This window comes from Lontra canadensis, unplaced genomic scaffold (assembly GCF_010015895.1).
Source record: "Lontra canadensis isolate GAN:19392208 unplaced genomic scaffold, GSC_riverotter_1.0 scaffold77, whole genome shotgun sequence".
In the NCBI taxonomy this organism is placed as follows: Eukaryota; Metazoa; Chordata; class Mammalia; order Carnivora; family Mustelidae; genus Lontra; species Lontra canadensis.
In genome coordinates, this window is record NW_022631071.1 from 7,925,177 (window position 1) to 7,946,578 (window position 21,402).

The 21,402-nt window shown below is 37.4% G+C and overlaps 1 protein-coding gene across 2 annotated transcripts in view; it reads right to left on the bottom strand.

Moving 5' to 3' along the window:
* Window positions 1-21,402, bottom strand: part of PCDH11X (protocadherin 11 X-linked) — a 471,745-nt gene that overhangs the window by 44,636 nt on the left and 405,707 nt on the right. For both annotated transcript variants that reach the window (XM_032881806.1, XM_032881805.1), the window contains exon 5: window positions 17-43. In XM_032881806.1, the coding sequence (XP_032737697.1) occupies window positions 17-43 (27 nt within the window). The remainder of the gene's footprint in view (window positions 1-16; window positions 44-21,402) is intronic.

Below are 21,402 nucleotides of genomic sequence, written 5' to 3' on the forward strand. Positions count from 1 at the left end.
AAATTTACAATCTTACCTTTCCTTCTTTTTTCCCAGATTTCCACTGATTTAGGATAAAATGGAGACAAAGGGAGCAAAGGAAAACAAAACAAAAACAAAAACAAATACAAAAATCAGCTCTAATTTGTTATTGGAAATGCATTTTTTAAAGTCAATATTCTGAGTCCAATAGTAAACAATTTTGTTCTACTGAAACTATTTTCAACCACTGAATTCTTCAGTGGCTTTGTAAAGGGATATAACAATATTTTGTAAATCTCATGTACCAATATGAAGAGCCATATAAAATTCTTGAATCTGTATAAAAATTTCAGTTATATCCTTAGCTCACATAGGCTTTGGCAAAGAAGAAGCATCCTTCTAATCAAATATTCTCTTATTTATTGTATTTATTTTTCATACATTTTTAATGTAAATGCCTTTATCTCAAGCATGAATATAATTCTTAAATAAACTAGAACTAGGTTGGTTGGAATTCATAAATTAGGAATAAACATAAGAGATATCTAAATGGCCTTGTGTACTATTCTTAAATATTAATTTTGGTGGTTCTTAGGAGCACCTTAATTCAATTCCATTCAACTGAATCATGTTCTTTTCTTTCTCATTATATCTAAGATGTTTTGTTATTTTGTTTACTCTCATTTAAAGCTTTTTTTTCCCCATTCAAACTCAGGAGACAATTTAAATTAGTTTTAAGACTCCAAAAACATTTAGGACATTAGTCATTTAGATTCATTCTTTTTTGTAGAGGGTGAATATACTATATCATAAATGGATCAAATGTCTATATTTCTAGGTAATATTGCTCCTAAACATCCTTTCTCCTTAAATTTTATCTCAGTTTCCTGTCATATTAATAAATATGCAAAAGTTTCTTTGAGAATCTTGTTGAATACAACGACTCATAAAAAATTAGAGTAGAGGCAGTGTTGATTTTGGGGTAAATTCAAAGAAAGATACAATTAACATAGAACATACTCCACATTTTTAATCCAATAACTTATTCTCAAACTAAGAAAATACATTTTTCCTGCCATTTTAATATAACTTGAGTTTCCAAAATGGACATTGAGGCAAGTATCCACACATAAGCACAATTTTATTATCCAAGAAAATCAAAGTGCACCCTTTTTTTCCTTCAACTTTGGGTATTTATGTTTGCCCTAAGATATTCATACTGTTCTTATGTTGATCAAATTCAGCCTTCAATGGCTCAGTATAAAAATTCTATTTGTGAAGGGATTGACTTAGAATGATGACTTTAGTTATCTTTTAAGAAAGTGTCCTTGGATTTAATGCCTTAAATAATTGGAATTTACATCTCTCTTCATTATGAATCTTAATTCTTAATGATATTCATTATGAATGATAATTCAAATTTCCAACAGAAAAAGTCATACGGACAAAACCAAACCAAACCAAAACAAATAAAAATAATAAAAATCCTTATCCATATCTAAGAATATAACATTAAAATATCATTTATTTTCAACATCACAATAGATCTTTTTATACTTGCTCCTTTAAAATTTACTTGCAATAACACAACAGATTTTAGTTATATGTTTATCAATCATAAATCACTGAGCAATGCAAAAACATTAAAATCCTTAGGGAGCAAATTGAAGATATGAATGTTAATTACATCTATCTTTGTAAATTAATGAATTATTGAAAAGTTGATTGATTAATGACTTAATATTTAAGACTAGTCATCATTTTGAGATGAGCTCCTCCTCACCACTGCAATGAAAAAAAAACAACTTCAGAATGTGTTTATTTTCCTAAATTTTATATTTTAATTAAAAGCATTGTCGAGGCACCTAGGTGGCTCAGTGAGATAAGCCTCTGTCTTTGGCTCAGGTCATGACCTCAGGGTCCTAGGATCGAGTCCCACATCGGGCTCTCTGCTCAGCGGGGAGCCTGCTTCCCCCTCTCTCTTTGCCTGCCTCTCTGCTTACTTGTGATCTCTCTCTCTGTCAAATACATAAATCAAATCTTTAGAAAAAAAATTGTCTATTTTTGCCTTTGAGAAAAGCTTAAAATAGATCAGCTGGAGAATATTAAAAAGGATAGTCTTACATTAATCCACACTGATGTGTGAAACAAAGGCAGAAGAAACATTATTAAATTTCCTTACTACCTAGAACGTACTGAAAAGTCCTTGAAATAGGCAGAGTGACATTCCTCTAGGGACTCAACTGCCTAGATTTTAATACTTTTTTAATGTCAAAAGGCAATCCTAGTCTGAACCCCTTCCCCCCATTCACACGCCCAGGATCCTATAAGTCTACTTTAACATAAAAAATTCCATTGGAAACGTTTATCTCTAAACAGCCCAACATAAGTGTTAGTAATCATCCCCCAAACATATGGCCCACCAATATACATCTGAAAGCTCTGATGACTGATGTTTTATAAATGACCTTTTCCCAGTAATAGCTAACACCCTCAAGTTCCTGGAAACCTTTCTTCGAAAATTCTTTAGAGACTTACACTATCCTTAACCCCCTCCCAACTTGAAAGTGTATAATGGGACATTCCACATTACCTTGCTGCAGCTCTTTCTTCCCATAGGTCCTGTCTCCATGCTTTAACAAAATCACCTTTGTGCACCAAAGATGTCTCAAGAATTCTTTCTTGGCCATGATCTTAAAACACTAATGTCTTTCCAACATCACATAGTACCAAATAAGCTTTTGTTAAATATTTCAAAATTGAATTAGCAATCTGGGACTAAAACCTAAATCTGGAACCTATTCAAAATCAGAGAGTCTTTCCATTGTACCACATTTACTTATAATCTTCCCAGCCTTCCAGAAACTTACATATTATACAAAATACATTGATTTGTGGTCAGTAATCTTTCAATGTATTTCAGTTTGAAAAATTATAAAATAAAACAACATATTTAATATCAAATGCACTTTTTTCCAGAACTGAAGTGGGAGAGTGAGGTTCTTGCTTCATGGAGTGAAAAAATGAATCTCCCAGACAAAGGGGAGCAAGTAAAGCCATACATTTTTTTGTTTGTTTGTTTGTTTTGTTTTGTTTTAATTTCTTGTCAGTGTAACAGTATTCATTATTTTTGCACCACACCCAGTGCTCCATGCAATATGTGCCCTCCTTAAGATCCACCACCTGGCTCCCCCAAACTCCCACCTCCCGCCACTTCAAGACACTCAGGTTGTTTTTCAGAGTCCATACGCTCTCATGGTTAACCTCCCATTCCAATTTCCCCCAACTCCCTTCTCCTCTCCATCTCCCCATGTCCTTCATGCTATTTGTTATGCTCCACAAATAAGTGAAACCATATGATAATTGACTTTCTCTGCTTAACTTATTTCACTCAGCATAATCTCACACAGTACCATCCATGTTGCTACAAAAGTTGGGTATTCATGCTTTCTGATGGAGGCATAATACTCCATAGTGTATATAGACCACATCTTCCTTATCCATTCTTCCATTGAAGGGCATCTTGGTTCTTTCCACAGTTTGGCAACTGCGGACATTGCTGCTATGAACATTGGGGTACAGATGGGCCTTCTTATCACTACATCTGTATCTTTGGGGTAAATACCCAGTAATGCAATTGCAGGGTCATAGGGAAGCTCTATTTTTAATTTCTTGAGGAATCTCGACACTGTTCTCCAGAGTGGATGCACCAACCTGCATTTCCACCAACAGTGTAAGAGGGTTCCCCTTTCTCCACATCCTCTCCAACACATGTTGTTTCCTGTCTTGCTAATTTTGGCCATTCTAAGTAGTGTAAGGTGGTATCTCAATGTGGTTTTAATTTGAATATCCCTGATGGCTAGTGATGATGAACATTTTTTCATGTGTCTGATAGCCATTTGTATGTCTTCATTGGAGAAGTGTCTGTTCATATCTTCTGCCCATTTTTTAATATGATTATCTGTTTTGTGTATGTAGAGTTTGAGAAGTTCTTTATAGATCCTGGATATCAACCTTTTATCTGTACTTTCATTTGCAAATATCTTCTCCCATTCTGTGGGTTGCCTCCTCCTCGTTGTTGTTGTTGTTGTTGTTGTTTTTAAGATTTTATTTGACACAGAGAGAGAGATCACAAGTAGGCGGAGAGGCAGGCAGAGAGAGAGAGAGAGAGAGAGAGAGAGGAGGAAGCAGGCTCCCCACTGAGCAGAGAGCCCGATGCAGGGCTCGATTCCAGGACCCTGGGATCATGACCTGAGCCAAAGGCAGAGGCTTTAACCCAATGAGCCACCCAGGTGCTCCTGCCTCCTTGTTTTGTTGACTGTTTCCTTTGCTGTGCAGAAGTTTTGATTTTGATGAAGTCCCAAAAGTTTATTTTCTCTTTTGTTTCCTTTGCCTTTGGAGACATATCTTGAAGGAACTTGGTGTGGCTGATATCGAAGAGGTTATTGCCTATGTTCCCCTCTAGGATTCTGATGGATTCCTGTCTCACGTTGAGGTCTTTTATCTGTTTCGAGTTTATCTTTGTGTACAGTGTAAGAGAATGGTCGAGTTTCATTCTTCTACATGTAGCTACCCAGTTTTCCCAGCACCATTTATTGAAGAGACTGTCTTTTTTCCACTGTATATTTTTTCCTGTTTTGTTGAAGATTAACTGACCATAGAGTTGAGGGTCCATATCTGGGCTCTCTACTCTGTTCCACTGGACTATGTGTCTGTTTTTATGCCAGTACCAGGTTGTCTTGGTGATCGAGCTTTGTAGTAAGGCTCGAAATCAGGTACCATGATGCCCCCAGTTTTATTTTTGTTTTTCAACATTTCCTTAGCGATTCGGGTCTCTTCTGATTCCATACAAATTTTAGGATTATTTGCTCCAGCTCTTTGAAAAATACCAGAGGAATTTTGATCAGAATGGCATTAAAAGTATAGATTGCTCTAGGCATTAGAGACATTTTAACAATGTTTATTCTTCTGATCCAAGAGCATGGAATGGTCTTCCATCTTTTTGTGTCTTCTTCAATTTCTTTCATGACTATTCTGTAGTTCCTCGAGTACAGATCCTTTACCTCTTTGGTTAGGTTTATTCCCAGGTATCTTATGGTTCTTGGTGCTATAGTAAATGGAATCGATTCTCTAATTTCCCTTTCTGTGTTTTCATTTTTAGTGTATAAGAAAGCCACTGATTTCTGGACATTGACTTTGTATCCTGCCATGTTACTGAATTGCTGTATGAGTTCTAGTAGTTTGGAGGTGGAGTCTTTTGGGTTTTCCATATAAAGTATCATGTCACCTGTGAAGAGAGAGACTTTGACTTCTTTATTGCCAATTTGGATACATTGTATTTCTCTTCGTTGTCTGATTGTTGTTTCTAGGCTTCTAATACTATGTTGAATAAGAGTGGTGAGAGTGGGCATCCTTGTTATGTTCCTGATCTCAATGGCAAGGCTGTGAGCTTTTTTGTATTGAGGATGATATTTGCTGTGGGTCTTTCATAGACAGATCTTATGAACTTCAGGAATGTTCCCTCCATCCCTATACTTTGAAGGGTTTTAATCAGGAACAGATGCTGGTATTTGTCAAGTGCTTTTTCTGCATCCATTGAGAGGACCATGTGGTTCTTCTCTCTTCTCTTATTGATTTGTTCTATCAAATTAACTGATTTGCGAATGTTGAACCATCCTTGTAACCCAGGGATGAATCCCACCTGGTCATGGTGGATAATCTTTTTAATGTGCTGTTGGATCCTGTTTGCTAGGATCTTATTGAGAATCTTAGCATCCATATTCATTAGGGATATTGGTCTGAAATTCTACTTTTTGTTGGGGTCTTTGCCTGGTTTGGGGATCAGGGTAATGCTGGCTTCATAAAAAAGTCTGGAAGTTTTCCTCCTGCTTCAATTTTTTGAAACAGCTTCAGGAGAATAGGTGTGATTTCTTCTTTGAAAGTTTGGTAGAGTACCCCAGGTTATACTCCAGGTCCTGGAATCTTGTTTTTTGGGAGTTTTTTGATCACTGCTTCAATCTCGTTACTAGATATTGGTCTATTCAGGTTGTCAATTTCTTCCTGGTTTAATTTGGGGAGTTCATAATTTTCCAGGAATGGATCCATTTCATCTAGGTTGCTTAGCTTATTGGCATATAACTGTTGATAATAACTTCTGATGATTGTTTCTACTTCCTTGGTGTTACTTGTGATCTCTCCCTTTTCATTCATAATTTTATTAATTTGGGCTTTCTCTCTTTTCTTTTGGATTAGTGTGGCCAATGGTTTATTGATCTTACTGATTCTTTCGAGAAACCAGCTTCTAGTTTCATTGATACGTTCTACTGTATCTCTGGTTTCTACCTCATTGATCTCAGCTCTAATCTTGATGATTTCCCTTCTTATGTGTGGAGTTCGTTTGATTTGTTGTTGATTCTCCAGTTCTTTAAGGTGTAGAGGCAGCTGGTGTGTTCTGGATTTTTCAATGATTTTGAGGAAGGCTTGGATGGCTAAGTATTTCCCCCTTAGGACCACCTTTGCTGTATCCCAGAGGTTTTGGACTGAAGTGTCTTCATTCTCATTGGTTTCCATGAATTGTTTCAGTTCTTCTTTGATCTCCTGGTTGATCCAAGCATTCTTAAGCAAGGTGGTCTTTAGTTTCCAGGTATTTGAGTTCCTTCTGAGCTTTTCCTTGTGATTGAGCTCCAGTTTCAAAGCATTGTGATCTGAGAATGTGCAGGGAATAATCTCAGTCTTTTGGTATCGGTTGAGTCCTGATTTGTGACCCAGTATGTAGTCTATACTTGAGAAAGTTCCATGTACACTTAGAAGAATGAGAATTCTGTTGTTTTAGGGTGGAATGTTCTGTATATATCTATGAGTTCCATCTGGTTCAATGTGTCTTTCAATGCTCTTGTTTCTTTATTGATTTTCTGCTTGGATGATCTGTCTATTACTGAGAGAGGCCTGTTAAGATCTCCTACTATTAATGTATTCATATAAATATGACTCTTTATCTTGATTAGTAGTTTTCTTATGTAATTGGTTGCTCCCATATTGGGGGCATAGATATTTACAATTGTTAGATCATCTTGGTGGATAGTCCCTTTAAGAATGATGTAGTTTCCTTCTGTATCTCTGACTACAGTCTTTAGTTTAAAATCTAATTTATCTGATATGGAAATCGCTACCATGACCTTCTTTTGAGGCCCACTGTCATGAAAGATGCTTCTCCATCCCTTCACTTTCAGTCTGGTGTATCCTTAGGTCCGAAATGGGTCTCTTGTAAACAACATATGGATGGGTCCTGTCGTTTTATCCAATCTACAACCCTGTGCCATTTTATAGGTGCATTTAGGCCATTCACATTGAGAGATAGGTTTTTATTGACATCATGTTACCTTTGAAGTCTTTCTTTCTGTAGATTGTCTCTATATTTCTGTTCAATGCTATTCTTAGGATTTTTCCTCTTTTATAGCACCTGCTTAATATTTCCTGCAGTGTCAGCTTGGTGGTTGCATAATCTTTTAAGCCTTGCTGGTCTTGGAAACTCTTTATCTCTCCATCCATTTTGAATGTCAGTCTTGCTGGATAAAGTATTCTTGGCTGCATGTTCTTCTCATTTACTGCCCTGAATATATCTTGCCAGTCCTTTCTGGCTTGCCAGGTTTCTGTGGACAGGTTTGACGTTATTCTGTTAGGTTTTTCTCCGTACGTAAGGAGCTTCTTTGTCCTAGCTGCCTTCAAGAGGGCCTGCCTACAATTACAATTATTCATTCTTACTCTTAGGTGTCTTGAGGACTTTCGAGAATCTGTATTCTTGGGGGGGGGGACCGTTCTGCCTCTAGTACATGAACGCTGGTTCCATTTGCGAGATTGGGAAAATTTTCATGGAGAACTTGTTCCACTATATCTTCTAGACTTCTTTATTTCTCCTCCCCTTCACGGATTCCAATATTTCTGACATTGGAACGTCTCATGTCATCATTTATTTCCCTGATTCTGTTTTCATGGTTTGTAAGCTGTTTGTTCCAGGCTTCCTCCTGATCTTTTCTATCTGTTTGTCCTCCAGATCACTAATTCTATCTTCTGTCTCAATTACCCTAGCTTTTAGAGAATTTAGATTAGATTGGAACTCATTGAGAGCATTGTGAACATTATCCCTGGTGGCTTTCATTTCTGCCCTAACATCGTGTACATCATCCCTGGTGGCTTTCAGTTCTGCCCTAATCGATTCATTTGGTCATCCATGGCTTTCTCCAACCTAGCTATTGCCTGGATAATTGTTAGCCTGAATTCCCTTTCTGATATATTGTCTATGTTGATAGCCATTAGCTCTGTTGCAGAAGGCCCATCCTCTGTATTTTTCTTCTGTTGGGCATTCCTCCTCCTAGTCATGTTGGTGAGAGATGACTGAATGGATGTAGCTGAATGTGTCAACTGTGGTGCTGTCAAGGTGCACCCTGGAACGCTTCTGTGCAATCATAGTCCCTGCCCCAACGAAAGAAAAAAGAAAGAGAAAAAAAAAGACAAGATAAAGAAAAAAGAAAGAGAGAGAGAGACAGGAAAAAAAAGAAAGATAAAAGAGAAAGCTCAGCCCAACTGGACTGCAAGGTAAGATTTATTACATATACAAACAAAAACAGACAAACAAAAAGACTGATAAAAGTATATGACAAGAGAAAAAATATATATATAAAACCAAAAAAATAAAAATAAAAAACTTCATCAGAAAGAATCTCAAGTATAAGATTTATATACTATCAGGACAAACACAAATACACAGAAACACTCGCAGAAGAAAAATATGGAAGAGTGGTTATAAATTCTCAGTGTGGGAGAGGAAGTTTATTATGATTCTTCCTGGATGTATCTTGATACCTTTGTTAAAGGACTCAATTTTCCTAAGATAAAGGGGGATTAAAAATTGGTTTTCCTATAGGGGTAGCATTGATTGGGGGAAAGGGAGTTACCTTGAAGTTTAACTCTATATGAATATTAAAAATTAAAAATAAAGTAAACTAAACTAAACTAAAATTTTAAAAAGTTAAAAAATAGAAAAGCAAAAGATAAAACATGGGTATATGTATCAAAAAGTTCAGGTTGAAAGGTTATTATGGAATTTGATGTACTGGACATCTCACTGTGATTCTAAATAGGTTAAAAAATTATCTATATAAAAAAAATGAGCCAGAATAGTGGGAATGAATTAAAAATAAAAGTTGTACTAATGAAGTAGTGGTGGTTGTTCACTTGCCGTCTTCCCCCCCGCCCCCCCGGTTGACTTTCTGGGGAAGGGGCCTGCCAAGTGGGTTTTCAGGCAATGTTCTCTGAGTTAAGTCCTCCCACCCCCTTCAAGGGGGTGGGCTCTGAGGAAACCGGTTTTTCAGGCTTTTGTTTTCTGGAGGTTTTTATGTTTGTTTGTTCATTTGTTTTCTCTCGCCTTGACAGCTTGTGATGGTTTTTGGAGGTTTAGAGGAAAGCAAACGGCACCCAGACCTCCCTCTCAGAGAGAACCCTCAGTCTGTTCCCCTCTGGGTGCTGGAGAACACATAAGTGCCCCCTCGGCCACTGGCAGAGCACGTTCTGTGTCGCAGTCCCTGAGAACACAGGAACTCCTGCTTTTACCCAAAACCACAACAGCGGCGTCTGTCTGGGCAGCTCCAGACCGCCAGAGAGGTTCCAAGCAGTGATCGTACACGGAGATTTTCCCACTGGCACAAGCTGGGAGTACCTGGTCTTTCCAGGTCCGAGAGTGCCGTTCTGGCGCCTGCTTGCACCTCTCTCAGAGAAAGGTGTGAGGTGCGACTCAGGCTCTGATAGCACAGCATGGTGCATGCATGGGGACTGCAAAATGTCTGTGCTTCTGCTGGCTGGCTAGGCTCCCAGCCCCTCATGGGAGCCAGACACCATGCACTCTCAGATGAGCTCGTGGCTCAGGGACCAAGACCTGGTTTTTCTGCTGCGCTCTCTCTGGCTCAGCACCAGGGATAGCTGTCCTGGGACTGGGAACTTATGCCCCTGTCCCTAACTGCTCTGAATCCCACAATTTCCCCCTGCAATCCTTTGCTTTTTTTGAGTGCTTTTAACCAGACTCCATGTTAATGCTGGTCCCCAGTCACAGGGCACTCCCATATTGGGGTATTAGTTTCCAATGGTTCGCTTCTGGTGGCTCCCTCCCCCTTTTGTTTATCTTCCGATATCAGTCCAACATTCCTACTCCACTTTACCTGCCCACTGGCGTCTTCTGCCGCCATAGAGATCCAGAAGTGTATAATTCTAATCTCAGGCTGATTTCATGGGTAATCGTAGTTCTTTGGTAGGTAATCAGCTCACTTTAGGGTACAGGTTGAAATGGCGCCTCCTCCTACTTCCCTGCCATCTTGTCTCCACTTCTGTCCATTTTTTAATTGGATTATTTTTTTTTGGGGTGTTAAGTGTTATAAGTTTTTTATAGATTTTAGATACTAATCCTTTATCAGATATATCCCTTGCAAATATCTTCTCCCATCCCAAAATTTGACTTTAGTTTTGTTGACTGTTTTCTTTGCTGTGATGAAGCTTTTTATTTTTAGGTAGTCTCAATGGTTTGTTTGTACTTTCATTTCCCTTGCCTCAGGAGACATAGTAATAAGTTGCTACAACTGCTGTCAAAGATGTTACTGTCTGTGTTCTCTAGAATTTTGGTGGTTTCCTGTCTCACAGTTAGGTCTTTCATTCATTTTGAATTTATTTTTCTGTATGCTGTGAAACACTGGTCCAGTTTAACTCCTGTACTTGTTGCTGTCCAGTTTTCCCAACACTATTTGTTGAATAGACTGTACTTTTCCCATTGGATATTCTTTTCTGCTTTGTCAAAGATTAATTGGCCATATAATTGTGGGACCATTTCTGGGCTTTCTAAATTTATTTTCAGCATAACAGGTTCCACTGATTTATGTCTGTTTTTGTGCCAGTACCATACTGTCTGGATCATTATAGCTTTGTAATGTAACTTGGAGTCTGGAATTTTGATGCCTCCACCTTTGCTTTTCTTTTTCAAGATTGTTTTGGTTATTTGGGGTTTTCATTTTTTCATGCAAATTTTAGGATTGTTTGTTCTAGCTGTAGGAAAGTGCTGGTGGTATTTCAATTGGGATTGCATTAAATGTGTAGAGTGCTTTGGATAGTATAGACATTTTAACATTTTTTTTCTTCCAATACAAGAGCATATAATAGTTTTGCATTTGTTTATGCCATCTTCAATTTCTTTGTTCAATGTTTTATAGTTTTCAGAATACAGACCTTTTACCTCTTTGGTGAAGTTAATTCCTATGTATCTTATTGGCTTTGATGCAATTATATATAGAATTGACTTCGTGATTTATCTTACTGCTCCATTATTGGTATGTAGAAATGCAAAATATTTCTGTATTTTGATTTTGTATACGGCAACTTTACAGAATTTGCTTATCAGTTCTATCATTTTTTTGGTGGAGTCTTTCAGGTTTTCTGTATAGAGTATCATGTCACTTCAAAGACTTATGCAAAGAGCAAAAGTTTGACTTCTTGCTTGCTGATTTGGATGTCCTTTATTTCTTTGTGTTGTTTGGTTGCTGTGGCAAGACCTTCCAAACTGTATTAAGTAAAATAGTGGTGATAATGGACATCCCTGTCTTGCTCATGACCTTAGAGGAAAAGCTGTCAGTTTTTTCCCCATGGAGGGTAATAATAGCTGTGAATTTTTCACATCTGGCCTTTACTATTTTGAAGTATGTTCCCTCTAACCCTATTTTGTTGAGGGTCTTTATCATGAATGGATGTTGTATTTTGTCCAATGCTTTTCTGCAATATTTGAATGATCATATGGTTCTTATCCTTTCTTTTATCACACTGATTGATTTGATACTATTGAACCAAGCTTGCAGCACAGAAATAAATCCCACTTGATCATAGTGAATGATATTTGTTAACATACTGTTGGATTTGATGTGTTCATATTTTATTGAGAATTTTTGCACACATGTGCATCAGGAATATTGACCTATAGTTCTCTTTTTTAATGGAGTCTTTGCCTGGTTTTGGTATCAGGGTATTCCTGGCCTCAGAATGAATTAGGGAGTTTCCCCTTCTTTTTTTTTTTTTCAGTCATTAAAATCTACAGTTTTTATTTATTTTTTTACCTTTAATAATTTTTTTAAATTTATTTTCAGCATAACAGTATTCATTGTTTTTGCACCACACCCAGTGCTCCATGCAGTCTGTGCCCTCTCTAATACCCACCACCTGGTTCCCCCAACCTCCCACCCCCCGCACCTCTTCAAACCCTTCAGATTGTTTTTCAGAGTCCATAGTCTCTCATTGTTCACCTCCCCTTCCAATTTCCGCCAGCTGCCTTCTCCTAACTCCCCATGTCCTCCATGCTATTTGTTATGCTCCAAAAATAAGTGAAACCATATGATACTTGACTCTCTCTGCTTGACTTATTTCACTCAGCATAATCTCTTCCAGTCCTGTCCATGTTGCTACAAAAGTTGGGTATTCACCCTTTCTGATGGAGGCATAATAATCCATAGTGTATATGGACCACATCTTCCTTATCCATATCCCCTTCTTTTTTTTATTTTTTGGAATATTTTGAGAAGAATAGATATTATCTCTTCTTTAAATATTTGGTAGAATTCACATGTGAAGCCATGTGGTCCTGGACTTTTGTTTGCTGTTAAGATTTTTGATTACTGATTCAATTGCTAGTTTTCAGTCTGTTCAAGTTTGTTTTTTCTTTATACTTCAGTTTTGGTAGTTTATATGTATATAGTAATTTATCCATTTGTTCCCAGTTGTGCGTTATGCCAACTTGTTAGCATATAATTGTTCATAACATTTTTAATAATTGCTTGCATTTCTGTGGTATTGGCTTTTATTTCTCTGCTTTCATTTGTGATTAAATTTATTGGAGTCTTTTTATTTTTCTTTTCATTAGTCTGGCTAAGGGTTTATCAATTTTATAAATTTTGCCAAAGACCTAGCTCCTGGTCTCTGTGATCTGTTCTAATGTGTTTTTTGTTTGTTTGTTTGTTTTGTTTTGTTTTGTTTTTTTGTTTGTCAGTTTTTTTATTTTCTATATAATATATTTCTGCTCTAATATTGATTGTTTCTCTTCTGTTAGAGTTATGCTTCATTTATTGTTCTTTTCCTCCCTACTTTAGGTGCAAGGTTAAGTTATTTATTTTTCTTGCCTCTTAAGGTAGGCTTATATTGGTAAATACTTCCCTCTTAAGACAGCTTCTGCTATATCCCAAAAGTTTTGGACCATTGTGTTTTTACTTTCATTTGTTTCCATGTATGTATGTGTATTTTTTTGTTTGTTTTAATTTCCTTGACTCCCTTGTTGACTCATTTATGCTTTAGTAGCAAGTTGTTTAATCTGCATTTATTTGTGGTCTTTCCAAACTTTTTCTTTTGGTTGAATTCTAGTCTCAGAATGATGTGGTCAGTAAAGATGCATGTGTGCATTTTAATCTTTTAATTTTAATCTTTGTGTGCTTTTTGATGCCTGATTTGTGACCAAGTATGTGATTGTATTCTGGGGAATGCCCCATGTCCTCTTGAAAAGAATGTGTATTCTGTTGCTTTAGGATGCAATCTGTTAAGCCAGACTGCTCCAGCATGTCATTCAAAGCCATTATTTCCTTGTTGATTTCTGCTTAGATGATCTGTCCATTGATGTAAGTGAGAAGTTAAAGTCCCTTACTATTTGTGTGTTATTATCAATGATTCCCTTATGTTTGTTATTTTTTAAAGATTTTGTTTATTTATTTGAAAAAGAGAGAGCAAGAGACCACAAGTAAGGGTGCCTGGGTGGCTCAGTGGGTTAAAGCCTCTGCCTTCAGCTCAGGTCATGATCCCAGGGTCCTGGGGTCAAGCCCCACATTGGGGCTCTCTGCTCAGCAAGGAACCTGCTTTCCCCTCTCTCTCTGCCTGCCTCTCTGCCTACTTGTGATCTCTGTCTGTCAAGTAAATAAATAAAATCTTAAAAAAAAGAGAGAGAGACCACAAGTAGTGGGAGTGGCAGAGGGAGAGGGAGAAACAGGCTCCCTATTGAGCAAGGAGCCCGAGGCAGGGCTTGATTCCAGGACCCTGAGATCATGCCTGAGCAGAAGGAAGATGCTTAACTGATTGAGTCACCCAGGTGATCCTGTTATTAATTGTTTTATACATTGTTTTATATATTTGGGTGTTCCCACATTTGGGGCATAAATATATAAAATTGTTAGATCTTGTTGGTAGTCCCCTTTATTATGATATAGTGACCTTCTTCATCTCTTATTTACAGTCATTGTTTTAAAATCTAGTTTTCTGCTATAAGTATTAGTACTCTAGCTTTTTTTCGATGTCCATTTGCATGACAAATTTTTCTCCATGTCCTCATTTTCAATCTGCAGGTGTCTCTGAGTCTAAAATGAAACTCTGGTAGGCACCAAATAGATCCAAATAGATGGGTCTTTTTTTTAAATCCATCCTGACACCATATTTCTTTTTATTGCAGCATTTAGTTCATTTACATTCAGATAAATTGTTGATAGATTTGTATTTACTGACATTTGACTAGTTGTGTCAATGTTTCTGGAGATTTTCTCTCTTCCCTTTTTTTTTTTTCTTTGTCACTTTTGGTTTCTTCTTTCTATCCAAGAATACACCTTAATATTTCTTGTAGGGCTGGTTTCATGGTCATGAATTACTTTAGTTTTTGTTTGTCTGGGAAAACTTTTTTTTTAAGATTTTATTTATTTATTTGAGAGAGAGTGAGTGAGAGAGAGAGAGAGCATGAGCAGGGGAAGGAGCAGAGAATGTGGGAGAGGGAGAGAGAGAAGCAAACTCCCTGCTGAGCAGGGAGCCTGATATGGGATTTGATCCCAGGACTCTGTGATCATGACTTGAGCTGCAGGCAGACACTTAACAGACTGAGCCACCCAGGCATCCCTGTCTGGAAAACTTTTTCTCTCTCCTTCAATTCTGAATGATAGTCTTACTGGATAGAGTATTTTTTGTATGTTTTTCCCACTTAGCACATTGACTATATCATATTACTCCTTTCTGACTTGGCAAGTTTCCTTTGAAAAAACTCTACATTGCCTTATGGGTCTCCCTTGTAAGCTAAGGACTTCTTTTGTCTCATTGTTTTTAAGATTTTTTTTCTTTATTTCTGCATTTTGCAATTTAATTAAGTATGTCTTTTTATTGGGGTGCCTGGGTGGCTCAGTTGGTTAAACATCCAACTCTTGTTTTCAGCTCAGGTCATGACCTAATGGGTCATGAGGTTGAGCCTCCATCAGGCTCTGTGCTTGGCAGAGAGGCTGCTTGATGACTCTCTCCCTCTCCCCTTCTCACAACTTGCTCAATCTCTCTCAATTTAAAAAAAATAAAAATTTAATTTTTTTTGCCTGGTTTTGTTGATTTTGATGGGAATTCTCACTGCCTCCTAGATCTGGTTGGATGTAAGTATTCTTCCCAGATTAACATAGTTTTCAGGTATTATTTTAAACAATTTTCCCCCTTTTCTCTTTCTTCTTCTTATAATTCAAATGCTATTATATATGATGGAGTCACTTGATTCCCAGTGTCTTCTCTTGTTGCATAATTCTTTCTCTCATTTGTTCAGATTCATTACTTACTATTACTTGGTCTTTTAGGTCACTAACTCATTCTTCTGCTTCTTCTAGCCATTCATTACACGAGGCATGTTTCTAATCTCATTTATGGCACTCTTCATCTCTGATACTTGTTTAACTCTTTTATCTCTATGGTAAGGGCCTCACTGATATCATATATTTTTTTTTTCAAGCACAATGAGTAGTTTTTGATAGTTGCCTTATATTCTCCATTACACATATTACCTGTATTTGTTTGTCTTAGATCTATGGCCATGGACTTATCATACTCTATTATTTGAGATAAATTCCTCAGATTTGGCATTTTTTTCTAAGTCTCTGTCTTCTTTTCTGTGTTAGAAACAGCCATAATGTTTCATGCTCCTTGAAGAAATGGCTTTTGAAGAAATAGTTATGTAGTGCCCAGGTCCTGGTGCTTTGAATGTAAATGGATTAAATGCTCCAATCAAAAGACATAAGGCATCAGAGTGGATATAAAAACAAGACTCATCCATCTAAAGGTACAAGAAACTCATTTGAGATCTAAAGACACCTGCAGATTGATAGTAAGGGGATGGAGAAATATCTGTCTTATATCTATACCTCAAAAAATGTAGAAATAGGGGTGCCTGGGTGGCTCAGAGGGTTAAAGCCTCTTCCTTCAGCCCAGGTCATGATTCCAGGACCCTGAGATCGAGCCCCGCATCGGGCTCTTTGCTCAGCAGGGAGCCTGCTTCCTCCTGTCTCTCTGCCCACCTCTCTGCCTACTTGCGATCTCTGTCTGTCAGATAAATAAATAAATAAATAAATCCTTAAAAAAAGAATGCAAGAATAGCAATACTTATATCAGACAAACTATATTTAAAGCAAATACATAACAAGAAACAAAGGACACTATATAAAAATAAAAAGGATAATCCAAGAAAAAGACATAACAATGGGGAATCTTTATGTATTCAACGTGGGAACACCAAATATTAAAAAAAAAAGCAATTAATAACAAACATAAAGGAAATGTTAGATAATAGTACAGTAATAGTATGGAACTTTAATACCACACTTACATCAATGGACAGATCATCTAAACAGAAAATCAAGAAGGAAACAATGGCTTTGAATGATACACTGGAATAGATCTACTAACAATTATATTCAGAACATTCATCTTAAACAGCAGAATACACACAGTTTTCAAGTGCACCTACAACATTCTTCAGAATAGATCATATATTAGCTCATGAATCAGGTATTAACAAATAGAAAAACATTGAAGTCATACTATGCATCTTTTCTGAACACAACACTCTTGAACTAGAAGTTAACCACAAGAAAAAATTTGGAACGACCACAGGCACATGGATGTTAAACAACATGTTACTAACAAATGAATGGATCAAACAGGAAATTAAAGAATAAATTGAAAAAAAAACATGGAAATGAATGAAAGTGAAAACATGACTGTTCAAAACCTTTGAGATGTAGCAAAAGAGGTCCTAAGAGGGAAGTACGTAACAATACAGGCCTACTTCATGAAGCAAGAAAAATCTCAAACTACTTAACTTTACACTGAAGGGAACTAGTTAAAGAATAACAAATGGGAGGGAGGGGCAAGGTGGCAGAGGAATAGGAGACCCTATTTCAACTGGTTCCCTGAATTGAGCTAGATATCTATCAGAGCACTCTATAACACTCATGAAATCATCCTGAGATGTAAGATTACATACTTCTGGATCTCTACAGGGGCAAAGGATCATCAGTGGAGAGGTACAGAGGAGTTGGTAGTGCTCGGACAGATGTCAGAGGATAAACAGAAGTGGAAGGCAGCCCCCAGAAGGGAGACATTGGAAAATAACACACCAATGCAAAAGTGTCTGCACTTGGGGACCAGTAATAATTTGGAAACCCTTGGCTGTGAGTCAGGAAAAGACTAATAACAGCACTCAAACAGATCAAAGAGACTTAAGGGACAACTGCTGGGGTCAGGAGGTCACAGGCACAGACCCAAACCCATGGTCCCAGGAAGGTTGCAGCTAGTGTCCACCACAGCCAGCACTTGTACACACCTGAGCACACTCAGCACAGGCTACAGTCATTGGTCCTTGGGGCTGGTGGCTACCGTGACCACCACAGCCACCTCCGTTGTCTTCACCATTGCTGGGGCTGAGCTCACCTGGGGTGGGTTCAGGTCAGTGGTTCTGGGAACTGCAGCCACCAGGCCAGGGTTGCCCAGACCAGTGTTGCTCATGGTTTTGGAGGCACAGGGGCACCGATATCAAAGCAATGATCAAAAACCTCCCAAAAAACAAAAGTCCAGGACCTGATGGATTCCCTGGGGAATTCAAAGAAGAAATAATACCTATTCTCCTGAAGCTTTAAAAAAAAAATAGAAACAGAAGGAAATTCCAGACTCTTCCTATGAAGCCAACATTACCTTGATCCCCAAACCAGGCAAAGACCCCATCAAAAAGGAGAATTTCATACCAATATACCAGATGAATATAGATGTCAACATTCTCAACAATATCCAAGCGTATAGGATCCAATAATACATTAAAAAGATTATATATGCCTCCAACAGAAAGGATGAATACCTAACTTTTGTAGCAACATGGACGGGACTGGAAGAGATTATGCTGAGTGAAATAAGTTAAGCAGAGAGAGTCAATTATCATATGGTTTCACTTATTTGTGGAACATAACAAATAGCATGGAGGACAAGGGGAGATGGAAAGGAGAGGGGAGTTGAGAGAAATTAGAAGGGGAGGTAAAACATGAGAGACTATGGACTCTGAAAAACAAACTGAGGGTTTTGAAGGGCGGTGGGTGGGAGGTTGGGGGGACCAGGTGGTGCATATTAGAGAGGGCAAGGATTGCATGGAGCACTGGGTGCAGTGCAAAAACAATGAATACTGTTATGCTGAAAAGAAATAAAAAATTTAAAAAAAGATTATCTACCATGACCAGGAGGAATTTATACCTGGGATGCAGGAGTTGTTCATCATTCACAAATGAATCAATGTTCTAGGACAAGTCAGTAAGAGAGGACAGAAGAACCACATGGTCCTCTCAATCGATGCAGAAAAAAACATTTGACAAAATACAGCATCCTCTCTTGAATAAAACTCTTCAGAGTATAAGGATAGAGGGAACATTCCTCAGCTTCATAAAATCTGTCTATGAAAACCCACAGTGAATATCATTCTCAATGGGGAAAAGCTGACAGCCTTCCCATTGAGATCAGTAACACAACAAGGATGTCCACTCTCACCACTGTTATTCAACAAAGTGCTAGAAGTCTTAACAACAGCAATCAGACAACAAAAAGAAATAAAAGGTATTCAGATTGGTAAAGAAGAAGTCAAACACTCTCTCTTCACAGATGACATGATACTTTGTGTGGAAAATCCAAAAAAACTCCACCCCCAAATTACTAGAACTCATACAGCAATTCAGTAATGTGGCAGGAATCAGTTACTTTTCTATACATTGACAATGAAACTGTATAAAGGGAAATTAGAGAATAGATTCCATTTACAGTTGCACCAAAAACCATAAGATAGCTTGGAATAAACCTAACTAAAGACATGAAGTGTCTATACTTGGGGAACTACAGAACACTCATGAAAGAAATTGAAGAAGACACAAAAAGATGGAAAACATTCCATGCTCATGGATCTGAAGAATAAACATCGTTAAAATGTCTATGCTGCACAAAGAAATCTATACTTTCAATGCCATCCCAATCAAAACGCTAATGGCATTTTTCAAAGGGCTGGAACAAACAATCCTAAAATTTGTATGGAACCAGAAAAGACATGGAACTGCCAAGGGAATGTTGGAAAAGAAAAACAAAGCTGGGGGCATCACATTGCCTGATTTCAAGCTTTATTACAAAGCTGTGATCAACAAGACATCATGGTACTGGAACAAAGACAGACACATAGACCAATAGAACAGAGTAGAGAGTCCAGATATGGACCCTCACCTCTATGGTCAAATAATCTTCGAAAAAGCAAGAAAAAATATCTAGTGGAAAAATGACAGTGCCTTCAATGAGTGGTGCTGGAAAAATTGGACAGCTTTGTATAGAAGAATGAAACTCGACCATTCCCTTACATAAAGATGAACTCAAAATGGATTAAAGTCCTCAGTGTGAGGATAGAACATAGGCAGTAACCCCTTCAACATCAGTCACAGCAAGTTCTTTCAAGACATGTCTTCAAAGGCAAGGGAAACAAAAGCGAAGACGAACTTTTGGGACTTCATCAAGATAAAAAGCTTCTCCACAGCAAATGAAACAGTCAACAAAACAAAGAGACACCCCCAGAATGGGAGAAGATATTTGCAAGTGACACTACAGACTATGGGTTGATATCCAAGATATGTAAAGATCGTTTCAAACTCAACACCTAAAAAACATAATCAATTCAAAAAATGGGCAGAAGACATGAGCAGACACTTCTCCAAAGATGACATACAAATGGCTAACAGACACATGAAAAAATGTTCATCATGATTAGCCATCAGGGAAATTGAAATCAAAATGATATTGAAATACTAGTTAGAATGGCAAAAATTAACAAAGCATGAACCAACAAACGTTGGAGAAGATGTAGAGAAAGGGGAACCCTGTTACACTGTTGGTGGGAATGAAAGTTGGTGGGAAAGCCAATTTGGATCACAGTGTGGAGGTTCCTCAAAAAATTAAAAATAGAACTACCCTATGACCCAGCAATATGCACTACTGGGTATTTACCTGAAAGATACAGATGTAGTGAAAAGAAGGGCCACATTTACCCCAGTGTTCATAGTAGCAATATTCACAGTAGCCAAACTGTGGAATGAGCTGAGGTGTCCTTCAATGGAACAACAGGTAAAGAAAATGTGGTCCATATATACAATGGAATATTACTTAGCCACCAGAAAGGATGAATACCTGACTTTTGCATCAGTATGGATGGGACTTGAGGAGATGCTGAGTGAAATAAGTCAAGCAGAGAAAGTCAATTATTATGTGGTTTCACTTACTTGTGGAACATAAGGAATAACATGGAGACATTAGGAGAAGGAAGGGAAAAGTGAACTGGGGGAAATCAGAGAGGGAGATGAACCATGAGAGACTATGGACTCTGAGAAACACGCTGAGGGTTTTAGAGGGGAGGAAGGTGGAGGGATTGGTGAGCCTCGTGGTGGGTATTAAGGCGGGCATGTATTGCATGGAGCACTGTGCGTTATATTTAAACAATGAGTCTTGGAATACTACATGAAAAACTAATGATATATTGTGTGGTGACTAACATAACACAATAAAAAATAACAAATGAAACCTAAAACCAACAGAATGAAGGAAGTAATCAATATTTGAGCAGAAATAAAAGATATTGAACCTAAAATAACTGATCAATAAAATCAGGAGCTGTTTCTTTGAAAAAAAGGATCAATAAAATTGATAAACTTCCATCTATACTTATCAAAATAAAAGATAAAACCCAAATTAATAAAATCACAGATGAGAGAGGAGAAATAACAACCAACACCACAGAAATACAAGCAATTATAAGACTGTTATGAGCAGCTATACACTAACAGACTGCAAACCAGGAAGAAATGGATAAACTCCTAGAAACATATAAACTACCAAAACTGAAACAGGAAGAAATAGAAAACTTAGGTTGATAAACAACAAAGGAATTGCTTCAGTAATCAAAAACAAACAAGCAAAAAAACCTGCTAATAAGCAAAATCTCAGGGTCAGATAGCTTCACAGGTGAATTTTAGTAAACATTTAAAAAAGAGATAATATGTGTTCTAATCAAAATATTCCAGAAAAAAA